Here is a 12,012-nt window from a genome sequence, read left to right as displayed (position 1 = left end):
AGCCTTTGTTACGTTGGTCCCAGCTCTCTGCAGGTCATTCACTAGGTCCCCCCGTGTGGTCCTGGGATTTTTGCTCACCGTTCTTGTGATCATTTTGACCCCACGGGGTGAGATCTTGCGTGGAGCCCCAGATCAAGGGAGATTATCAGTGGTCTTGTATGTCTTCCATTTTCTAATTACACTGTTCAACAAATTTTTGTTTTTTGCCAGTTTTGGAAACAAAAGGATCCATTTCTTAATGAATTTCACATTCTGAGTTCAAATATAACAATGAAATTTGTCAATTGGCTCTAGTTTTTCTGTAAACGGAAAGTTTTCTACTATAGGCGTAATGACTACATAATGCACAATAATTATATAGATAGATGTCTTTCCACAAATATAAAGCAAGTGATATTGACTACATAACAAAGCCTAAATGGCAGAATATATTGCATAGGATTACCAAGAAAAATTATAGCCATAAGCTAAGTTGAATCATTTTAATACTTAGGATTCTCACTAGTTTTGTCTTCAGTTTGTGTCGGTTTTGCTTCTCTTGGCTTTTCTCTTGTATTCGAGGAAAGGGCTATCTCTTACAACTGCACGTGACTACACGCTTCAGGTTCTTCCTCACTTGACTCAACCACGAAGGATTCTGGTGCTTTAGGAATTGGTAGCCCCTCTCCATGAGGAACTGGACGTATTGCCGATGGAATATTTGGATAGTGCACAGATAACTTTTTCTTCTTATTTAGCCCTTTTACAGTTGGAGGCACCATACAAAAGTAACAATTACTAACATGATCTGTTGGCTCTCTCCAAATCATTGGCACAGCGAAAGGCATAGATGCCTTTTTTCCATTCAACCATTGCTCCAGTGCCGTCCCACAAGAATTGCAGCATATATGTGGTGCCCAGCTCTTGTCCTGGTCTCCTATCTTGCAGCCAAAATACAAGTTGTAGGCTTTCTTAATCATTCCTGTTATCCTCCTTTTTTGTGAGATAAAAGTTATTTCACCGCAGATATAGCAGAAATGATCTGCTTTATTCACACAAGTTCGAGGCATTACTGAGTAGCCTATATAAGCATAAAACGAAATGTAAAGACGAACTCCAATCAGCTACAGATACTGCAGCTTTTATGCAGTGAAGTGATGCAATTAAAGGCTAATATTGCATCATCTCAGTATACATGCAATGTTCTATTGGTCACCAGTATCAATTGCGCAATATGCAGCTGAAGTTGCATCATAATTTTGAATGGCTTACGTCATTAGATGGGTGAATATATCATGGAAACTAGAGCCAATCAACATTTTCTAGGGTCATTTTCGTTTTCAGCACCCCAAAATTATGTAAGATTAGCTAATTTTATGCCCAAAACTTTTTACCTGTTGAACAGTGTTATTGCTCCCACAGTTGATTTGTTCACACCAAGCTGCTTGCCTATTGCAGATTCAGTCTTCCCAGCCTGGTGCAGGTCTACAATTTTGTTTCTGGTGTCCTTCGACAGCTCTTTGGTCTTCACCATAGTGGAGTTTGGAGTGTGACTGTTTGAGGTTGTGGACAGGTGTCTTTTATACTGATAACAAGTTCAAACAGGTGCCATTGATACAGGTAATGAGTGCAGGACAGAGGAGCCTCTTAAAGAAGAAGGTACAGGTCTGTGAACCAGAAATCTTGCTTGTTTGTAGGTGACCAAATACTTATTTTCCACCATAATTTGCAAATAAATTCTTTCCGAATCAACCAATGTGATTGTCTGGATTTTTTCTCTAATTTTGTCTCTCATAGTTGAGGTCTACCTATGATGCCAATTACAGGTCTCTCTCATCTTTTTAAGTGGGAGAACTTGCACAATTGGTGGCTGACTAAATACTTTTTTGCCCCACTGTATATATTGTGTATATATATATATATATATATATATATATATATATATATATATATATATATATAAAATCTCCAGCTTTCAGCACAGAGCTGTGGGTAATAACTCATGGAAGCTGATTTTAAAATACTGATTGGTTACTAGATGTTGCTACAATTTACACATCAAGCTTCGAACTGCTTGAGTAACTACATTTTGTATGACTGAAAAATTAATTTTGGTGCATACACGGTCCCATTAATAAGAACTAATAAACATGCAACCTGATTTAATTTTTTTTAAGTTAAATAAATAACAGATGTTAGTCATACCTGCACAATATAGTTAATTCCCTACAAATAGAGTCCTTATATATAAATTCTGGTTATATGAATGGACGATTTATCTACTGTACAGTATATCCTTTGCTAAAGGTTACATAAACATACACTATATTGCCAAATGTATTTAGACACCTGCCTTTACACGCACATGAACTATAATGGCATCCCAGTCTTAGTCCATAGGGTTCAACATTGAGTTGGCCCACCCTTTGCAGCTATAATAGCTTCACCTCTTCTGGGAAGGCTGTCCACAAGGTTTAGGAATGTGTCTTTGGGAATGTTTGACCATTCTTCCAGAAGCACATTTCTGAGGTCAGGCACTGATGTTGGACGAGAAGGTCAGGCTTATGCAGGCCATAGATGGGGAGAAAAACTGCAGATTTTTCTTTTAAAAAACGAAAAATCGGTTGTTCAAGTGGCCGACGTTACCATCAATGGTAAAAAAAATCGGCCGATTTTCTACCCGTCTAGAGCCGGCAAAAAGTGTCCCTGCAGAGAGCTCTGCTATTTCTTTGACAGTTCTCTGACAGTTCCTTGACATTTATAGAAGTTGCAACAATGTATCTATTTGTTTCCATTTAGGATACAGATGTTTTTATTCGGAAACAAATAGATACAATGTTTCAACCGCTGTAAATGTCAAGGAACTGTCAGAGAACTGTCAGAAATAGCGGAGCTCTCTGCAGAGACACTTTATGCTGGACTGGAATTCTTCTTATTTTCATCCTACTTCTTCTTCTTCTTCTTCATCCTCATCCTCTTCTTCTTCTTCTTCTTCTTCATCCTCATCCTCTTCTTCTTCTTCTTCTTCATCCTCATCCTCTTCTTCATCCTCATCCTCTTCTTCTTCATCATCTTCATCCTCATCCTCTTCTTCTTCCTCATCCTCTTCTTCTTCTTCCTCATCCTCATACTCTTCTTCTTCATCATCATCCTCATCCTCTTCATCATCATCATCCTTATCCTCTTCTTCTTCTTCTTCATCATCCTCATCCTCCTCTTCTTCTTCTTCTTCTTCTTCTTCTTCATCCTCATCCTCTTCTTCATCCTCATCCTCTTCTTCATCATCATCATCCTCTTCTTCTTCTTCTTCTTCTTCATCCTCATCCTCTTCTTCATCCTCATCCTCTTCTTCATCTTCATCATCCTCATCCTCTTCTTCTTCTTCTTCTTCTTCTTCATCCCCATCCTCTTCTTCATCTTCTTCTTCATCCTCATCCTCTTCTTCCTCATCCTCATACTCTTCTTCTTCATCATCCTCATCTTCTTCTTCTTCATCATCCTCATCCTCTTCTTCTTCATCATCCTCATCCTCCTCTTCTTCTTCTTCTTCATCCTCATCTTCATCCTCATCCTCTTCTTCATCATCATCCTCATCCTCTTCTTCATCCTCATCCTCTTCTTCTTCATCATCATCCTCATCCTCTTCTTCTTCATCCTCTTCTTCTTCATCCTCTTCTTCATCGTCTTCCTCTTCTTCTTTTTCTTCTTTTTGTCTTCCTCTTGCAGGTCACTGCTCATGCGCAGATTTTTTATCGGTAAAAAATCGGCCGATTTGCCCACTAATTGCCGCGAAAATCGGCCGATCGGCAAAATCGGCCGATTTTTTTTCCAACTTTACCGAAAAACAAAAATGGCCAAAATACCGAAAAACGGCCGACCAAATCGCCCACTAACGATCCGAAAATCGGCCGATTTTATTTTCGGCCGAAAAATCGGCCGATTTTCGACCCGTCTATGGCCTGCATTACAGTCTCCACTCCAATTCATTTCAAAGATGTTTAATCATGATGAGGTCAGGACTCTGTGCAGTCCAGTCAAGTTTTTCCACCCCAAACTTGCTCATCCATGTCTTTATGGACCTCGCTTTGTGCACTGGTGTGCAGTCATGTTGGAACAGGAAGGGGCCATCCCCAAATTGTCCCCACAAAGTTGGGAGCATAAAATTGTCCAAAATGTCTTGGTATGCTGATGCCTTAAGAGTTCCCTTCACTGGAACTAAGGGGCCAACCCAACCCCTGAAAAACAACCCCACAGCATAATCCCCCCTCCTCCAATGTTTATACTTGGCACAATGCAGTCAGGCAAGTACTGTTCTCCTGGCAACTGCCAAACCCAGACACGTCCATCGGACTGCCAGACAGAGAAGCATGATTCGTCACTCCAGAGAACACATCTCCATTGCTCTAGAGTACAGTGGTGGTGTGCTTTACCCCACTGCATCCAATGCTTTGCATTGCACTTGATGGTGTAAGGCTTGTATACAGCTGCTCGGCCATAGAAACCCATTCCATGAAGCTCTCTACAAACTGTTGTGCTAATCTGAAGGCCACATGAAGTTTGGAGGACTTTAGCTAGTGACTCTGCAGAAGGTTGGCGTCTTCTGCACACTGTGCACTGCAAGTGCTGACCCCGCTCTGTCATTTTATGTGGCCTACAACTTGGTGGCTGAGTTGCTGTTGTTCTCAGTTGCTTCCACTTTGTTATAATACCACTAACAGCTGACCGTAGAATATTTATTAGCAAGGAAATTTCACGGATGGACTTGTGGCAACCTATCACGGTACCACGCTTAAAATCACTGCGCTCTTGAGAATGGCCCATTCTTTCACAAATGTTTGTAGAAGCAGTCTGCATGCCTAGGTGCTTGATTTTATACACCTGTGGCTATGGAGGTGATTGGAACACCTGAATCCACTGATTTGGAGGGGTGTCCCAATAATTTTGGCAATATAGTGTATAAGTAGTATTATTTCAAAAACATAACTATGAAGAATGTACCTTAGAGTAACATTTTTTAGCAGCTGCCATGTCCGATTTTAGGCCTAAACCAAGATGGAGGCATCTGGCCAGATAGAAGTTGGCTATGGCAATTCCTCTGGCAGTATATGTAGGAAGACAATCTGTAGCCTTTGCCAACAAGTCAATGTTGTCATAGTGTGCGATACTACAAAAGAACAGGGCACAGTAAGTGTGACATCCGCAAGTAGTCAAACATGCTGTACTTCTTTTCCTACGAATCTTGTCATGTTACACTTTATGAAGCTTCACAGGTCTGGATGGGTCACTCATATTAATGTAGTTTACATACTGAGCATTTTCTAAAGCTTATGTCGGGGCATGGTAGAAAAAAAAACAACAAAACAATATGCAGTACATACAAGCACTTTGTTTATCTTTTTAAACACCCTGCAAGTACAGAAAATTACCTGTTCTGCCAGAATTGCACTCTGCTCCTAATTCCTATCGTGGGCTAACAATACACAGCAATTTTCTGGACTCCATGCTGCCTAGTTGGGTTTTACTAAACTACCCAAATCTTCTCCCTAGCCAATTCTCTACAAAAAAAAGGCTAATTGCTCTGTAATCCTAAAATAAGAACTGGGAGGGCTAATTAGATATCTTGAGGTAACACAGGGTGTTCATAGGTCAGCTCTTAATGTCTAGTAGGATCAAGTATTTTTTGTGCTTATTGAACACTTTCAAAGATATGTTTAATAGAGTAAAAGGACACAAAGAAGAGAAGTTCATTATCACTTTATATGTATACATTATGAATGTGGGTGACTTTTTTTGTTTACTTTTTTAATCCTTTTGCTGTCCATATATTGTATTGACCTGACAGTGGGGAGATTTTACACACAACCTAGTGGCTGTAGGCTAAGGAATCGTGTGTAAAACTGACAAGCAGACTCTTGCCTGTCAGGTGGAACCATTCGGGTGGCTGTTCTGCTGCTCGATTGCTTTCACACACCCCCTGTAATGGCACCCCCACCGTGTATTCCAGGCTCTGCTTGATGATCTGTGGGCTCAGGACCAACATGGTGGGTGCCGCCAAGTAGAGTGGAAAGAGGAGAGTGGACACACATCCACTCTCCTTCCCTTCTTGTTGGTGACCTGGAAAGCAATGTGCATGATGTTGCTTCCGGGTCCCTGTATCATGTTCCCCGCATTGCTTTACATTCAATGGAGCACTGAGGACACATGCAGGGTTTTTTAACTGCATATAAATTAAAGTTACACCCTAGCACATAAAATCCCTCCACCCCCCCAAAAAAAAAAAGTTGAGGCCCCCAGGAGTTAGAGCAATAATTGTAGCACAGGATCTCCTCCATTACTTGGTGCAACCTCGTCTTTTATATTTTACCAAAAATGTGGGTAATTTATTGTGTTTGTGTTCCCTAAAGTTCACTTTAGTGTGTTTTTTAATGACATTTTGCATTTCCTAGTCCTTTGCGGTAATATCGCATGTCATAAAACATTTAAACGACCACTGTTTTATTCTCTAGGGTATCTGCTTTAAGAAAATATATAATATTTGGGGGGACAAGGTTATGTAAGCTTTAGGTCTAAAATTATTTTTTTTAAATGTGTACCCATCAACTGTGGGTATAGGATTATAATTTTTTTTTTGGTTGAACTAGATGGACTTTTGTCTTTTTTCAGCCAGACTATGTGTACCACAAATGCAAAAGTGGCTTTGGCAGAGAAAGGGTTAAAGATGTGGCACTGAAAATTCATTCCTTAGGCTGGCCCTACATTATACAATTTTCTAAAGAAAATTGCTTTAGATTGACTAAAAACCATATAATATGAGGTCAAACCTAAACAACACTTTCAATTGTATCCAATTAAGCGGGCCCTTGCACTACATAATTGGACATAAATCTAAAGGAAATTGGGCAGAAATTGAACAGAAAATTGTATAGTGTCTGGCCAGTCTTAGAAGGAAGCCCATCTTGAAAGAAATTTTGAAAGGCTGACCACCTTCTGAAAATGCCAGTTGACTAATTGTCATGTTGTCACTCTGTCTTGAATACTTTGAGTCTCTGACCCAGAATAAGTAAAAGGAAAGTCTTCCTATTGTGGATATTTTTCAGAAAGTTCTGAATACTAAAAAGGTTCAAAAAGTATTGAAGACATGAGGGGTAGACAGCTATCATTTTCTGGAGGAGGTCAATAATGGCAATTAGTTTTCAGTATGCTTAGAATTTTTCCTCACTCTATACAGTTGTAAGCAATTGATGTCTTTGTGACTGCTGCAAATTTGACAATGCAAAGCAATCCTGTGGTGTGGGGGTTGTTTTGTTGGTTGACTTTTTTATAACTGTAGCGTTTTTTCTGGTACTCTTTGCTGCAACTCTGCAGTTTGTTTGTTTTTTAACACATAATATAAAGTACAGCACAATCAAAGTGCAGAAGTTTAGAAACACTGAAAACTGTAGAAATAGTTGAACAAATAAACCTCAAGCTAGGTCACACAGTAGTATAATTGCCAGACTGGCATTGGTTAGGTGAAATATCGGGTATTGCCTTCGCTGAGAAGGGGAGAAACTATTCATTCAGGTTCCATTCTACTCTGTACCTAGGACCTCAGCTAATATCAAGTGATCAATGTACCAATTATTAGTGAGGAAAAATGGAACGTCCACTTGCCATGGCACCCAACTGAGACTGGAGACAATCACTACTGCATCCTCTGCATAGAACATGATCCTGTGCCTACAGGGAATGGATCAAGTAAGAGGAGTTTCTAAAAGGTCCCACATTTCCCAGATCCAGTTGTGAGAAGGAGAGAAGCAGGAAAGAAAATTGCTTGATTCCCCCATCCATCCCTCCCATGAAGCCATTATGTTCTCCCAGCAGGGGGAGCCATCCCCGGAGAACACAGTGATTACTGCTGGTGGGTGTATTACTATTATACCTGCTAGCAATAATCACATGTAAAACGCAACAAGCTCGTTGTACCCAAGTTGATTGATTGATCAAGTTGGGTATATTCAGCCTGTCCATACTTGGTTTGAATCTCAGCCAGTTCCTGCTGAACTGGCCAAGGTTCAAACTGCCTATGGCCATTTTAAGACACTGCCTAGTAGCAGCAGAGTTGTCAGCCTGTCATCTGCAATCCTTCAAGTGGCCTTTGGTCTATCAGATAGGCAGCCCAGTAGCCAGTTGGAAGCTTGTACAACAGGGTGACAACGCTGATGCTAATTGCAAGGCAGTGGCATAGTGTTGTCAGCCTACTGGTGCTGTTACTGCAAGGATCTCCTGGTAGGAAACAACAGAGTCACAAATAGCAATATGCTTAGGGAAAACTGTATATGGAAAGGAATGATTCCAACATACTGAAAGGTAAGTTTAGAGTTTACATCAAATTTAGGTAATACAGTAAGTCTTTGGTGACTGGTGTTACCTTTGAGCTAACTCAGCCGCCTTTCTGTACATCTTCCTGTGATAGTAAAATGTGACCAGATGCCCTTGTGCATATACATTTCCACGCTCAGCTGCTTCCTTCAGACATTCCAGAGCAAACTGTAAATTTCTTTGTATTCCCTGTCCATACAGATACATCACACCAAGAGCTCCCTGTGACTCCACATTGCCATTGCCACAAGCTTCTGAATGCCAGAAGAAAGCCTGCAAGAGACCAGATGACGTTATGGTAACGAGTCCTGGCTGTCATATACCATTAGAAAGAACCTGGTTATTTTATTTATGAAAATGTCATTGTTCAGAAACCATGTCCTGCATAATATGTCTTAATTTTTAGATTGTAAGCTCCAAGGAGCAGGACTCTCCTAACCCTCTTGTATTGAACTGTATTGTTGCTGTATTGTCTCCTGTTATATTGTAAAGCGCTGAGCAAACTGTTGATGCTATATAAATCCTGTATAATAATAATAATTTCATTAGCAGTCTGAAATGGTACACTCTCTGGTCATTTAGCAGTGGAACTCTTGAAACAGAAAACTCACAATAAAATAAGAGACACAAATTGGATCCATCGGTGCTGAATTCAGCAAAGCTGTTTTACTGTTCACAACTGTTTTTTACATTTTATACAAGCACCTTCTGGAAATCAAAATAAAACATGTAAAATATTTTGATATTCAGGACACTAATTGGCAAAACGTTGCCTGAGTGAAGTTATATTAAGCATGTGAGGACCTGATATGTAGGAGATACCCTCAAAAACACATTAACAATGTTTCTAGGGAGATCTCCTTTGTTCAGCCCCTCTCCTCTCATTGCTGCTATTACTGCTATAAAGACAGCCAGGAATTGCTACAAAATAACATAGATGGAGCTGCTGTCAAAGTGCAGTCACTACTGTGTAAAATACACTTGCAGATGGTCTTTAAGTGTCATTGACTAATACAATACAGTGCAACACTGTATTGTTACATTGTATTTACAATTATGTTCATATGTAGATGAAAGGTGTGACCTGTGGCAAAGAACAGAAATAATGTTATACCTAATTAGTAAATTTGGAAAATAAATTATATTTAAAAAAAAAAAAAGTTCCAGCTACAGTAGGCTTGGCAAAACATGCAAACAGTGTAACAATGAGCAGCAATATGACCATAGAGGCAGTCACATGCATCTGGTCACTGTATTCCATTGTGAAGCAGGAGCATAGAAAATGACCGAATTAATAGAGAATTTTATGGTAATTTCATAGTGAGTGGTTGGTTCTCACAGGACTGCAGAGTTCTGTTTATAAATATTACCGTGTAATTTTTCTTTTCTGTGAGGGTTCCCAGATGCGTAATGGATGACGACATGTGTCCAAGCTCAGAGGATTTAAAAGCAGATAAAAATGCACAGAAAGCTATAGAACTATATATACATAATATAAGGTTGTATTTATATATATATATATATATTATTACTAATTAGCCAACTCCAGAACTGTGCATTTCTAGACCCAGTCGATTAGTAATCGGCTGAGTTCAGTTCAGGCAGGGGGTGGTCCGCTGTTCAGGTGCATATTGCCAGACTCATTCACCTTTCCAACCGCTCCATTTCCGCCACCCCCCTCTGCCAATATCCAAGTACTGCCCAGCACGCACACTCCGCTCCTCACAAGACCTCCTTCTCTCTAGTTCCCTGGTCTCCTCCTCCCATGCCCGCCTCCAGGACTTCTCCACGGTGTCACCCATCCTCTGGAACTCCCTGCCCCAACCCATCAGATTATCACCTACTCTCCTCTCCTTTAGGCGCACCCTGAAAACCCATCTCTTCAGGGAAGCCTACCTCATCCCCTGCTAACTTGCTGACCTCCTCCACTCTTCCTACCACTCCATCCACCACAGCTATCTCCTCCTGTACCACTGCCCCATCCCTTCTAGATTGTAAGCTCGAAAGAGCAGGGCCCTCAATCCCCTCATGTTTTGCATTGTATTGGTATTGTTCTGTCACATGTTCTGTCCCCCTTTGTAATGTACAGCGCTGAGCGAACTATTGGCGCTTTATAAATACTGTATAATAATAATATGGAGGGGGCATGGAGGGGACAGGAAGCTTGGGGACAAGTGTAGTATTAGCGGGCACTTTTCTGCTGTTTACAAAGAGCAGAAAAGTGCATTTTTTTTTACTGGCAGCACTGCTTTGGAGCCACCCACAGTGGCAGAATACACCATATTAGGATCCCTAATGAGAGCTCCACTTAGGAGTCCCTCCTTATATCAGATCCTCCTTCCATTAGGGTCCCTATCAGAGCTCCCCATACATCAGAGTCCAGCAGGATCTAGAAACCAACTGACTTGGAGAGAGACGGTGCAATAGAGGGAACCTGTCCCTGCTGGGGCAAGCTTGCCATCGGTTGCAAGGATGCTGGCTGTCCTAGCAACCAACTGATGGGATGATTACAGCACAGTGGGAGCTGCAGGCCAGATGCAATCCTGTGGTAGGTCAGATTTTACCCATGGTCTGTAGTTTGAAGACCCCTCTTAGTAGATCATTCTGTATAACTTTTGAACCATAATTGAATTAGAATGTATTTTCTTGTCAATTTCATGTACAGTTTGATACAAACCAAATCACCTTTTCCAGATTCATGCTCTGAGGGCGTGAATAATACATTCCTAGTGTACTCTGAGCCCTCACACTGGCTTTAGGATTCCCATTGTCAGCAGACAGAAGCCACCACCTAGAGTAAAAGCAAGCAGACATGACACAGGTGGCCTGACTGTTATCTGATCATTTCAGGAAGAGTTACTACCTCTCTGCTTCTTCATCAGAGTGACGAATCCCACAGCCTTCAAAACAGGCAAGTCCCAGATTGTATGCAGCTGCATATTTCAGGTGATTTGCTTGTGAGCTGTCTGAGTTGATAATTCTTTTCATGTACTCCACTCCTTTACTCTGGACAAGAGGAAATAATCAGTTATTACTTAATCCTACCAGGACTTTTTTTTAGTTTTGTAAGGAAGGGTTAGAAATTCTGGCACGTTATTGCTATTCATAATGGATGACTGACATAAAGTGTAGTGACTCTCCCATCTGACAACAATTAATATTATTCATATTTCTAATTTCCATGACCTATAAATATTCAGCACGTATACAGTTCTTCTAAAGCCCAGGTATCTTACCTTACTGCATCCCCTGCATTAAGGTAAAATACATTTTATAGCTTTCTGTCCTCCCACCTTTCCTCTGTAAAGAGGAAAAGAGGGGAGAAGATATCCAGCGCTGTGCACGGTTGCTTCTCTTCTTCTCTCTCTTCCTTTTCACACAGGACTCGGGCAGCAGCAGGAATCATTGGCTCCTGCCGCTGTCATTGAAAGGGTGTGAGGAGGGATCAGTGGCAGGGCCAAACCCCATGGCTCCATAGACACACATAGCTTGGGAGCGAGCACACACTGTGTCTCCATACCAAGCAGCTTGTTATGGGGGCACACAAAGAAGAGGAGAAGCCATGATTGCTAGTGAGGGAACCCAAAAGAGGAGGTTCGAGGCCGTTCTGTGCAAAACCATTGCACAGAGCAGGCGAGTGTTGTCACGGATCCCCCACACGCCATGCCCACA

General features: G+C 41.1%; 1 protein-coding gene across 2 annotated transcripts in view; it reads right to left on the bottom strand.

Annotated features, from left to right (window-relative positions):
• Positions 1-12,012, bottom strand: part of LRP2BP (LRP2 binding protein) — a 34,951-nt gene that overhangs the window by 3,395 nt on the left and 19,544 nt on the right. Inside the window, exons 5-8 of one of the 2 annotated variants that reach the window (XM_089669674.1) lie at positions 11,204-11,346; positions 11,026-11,131; positions 8,390-8,613; positions 4,978-5,143 (exon numbers count right to left, since the gene is read on the bottom strand). In XM_089669674.1, the coding sequence (XP_089525800.1) occupies positions 4,978-5,143; positions 8,390-8,613; positions 11,026-11,131; positions 11,204-11,346 (639 nt within the window). The remainder of the gene's footprint in view (positions 1-4,977; positions 5,144-8,389; positions 8,614-11,025; positions 11,132-11,203; positions 11,347-12,012) is intronic. The other variant, XM_089669675.1, reaches the window with a different exon arrangement.

The sequence above is a fragment of the Staurois parvus genome, unplaced genomic scaffold, assembly GCF_062004578.1.
Source record: "Staurois parvus isolate SC_StPar_1 unplaced genomic scaffold, SC_StPar_1.0 ptg000080l, whole genome shotgun sequence".
NCBI lineage: Eukaryota > Metazoa > Chordata > Amphibia > Anura > Ranidae > Staurois > Staurois parvus.
Note: the sequence above shows the minus strand (reverse complement) of the source record. Positions and strands in the feature narration are given on the sequence as shown.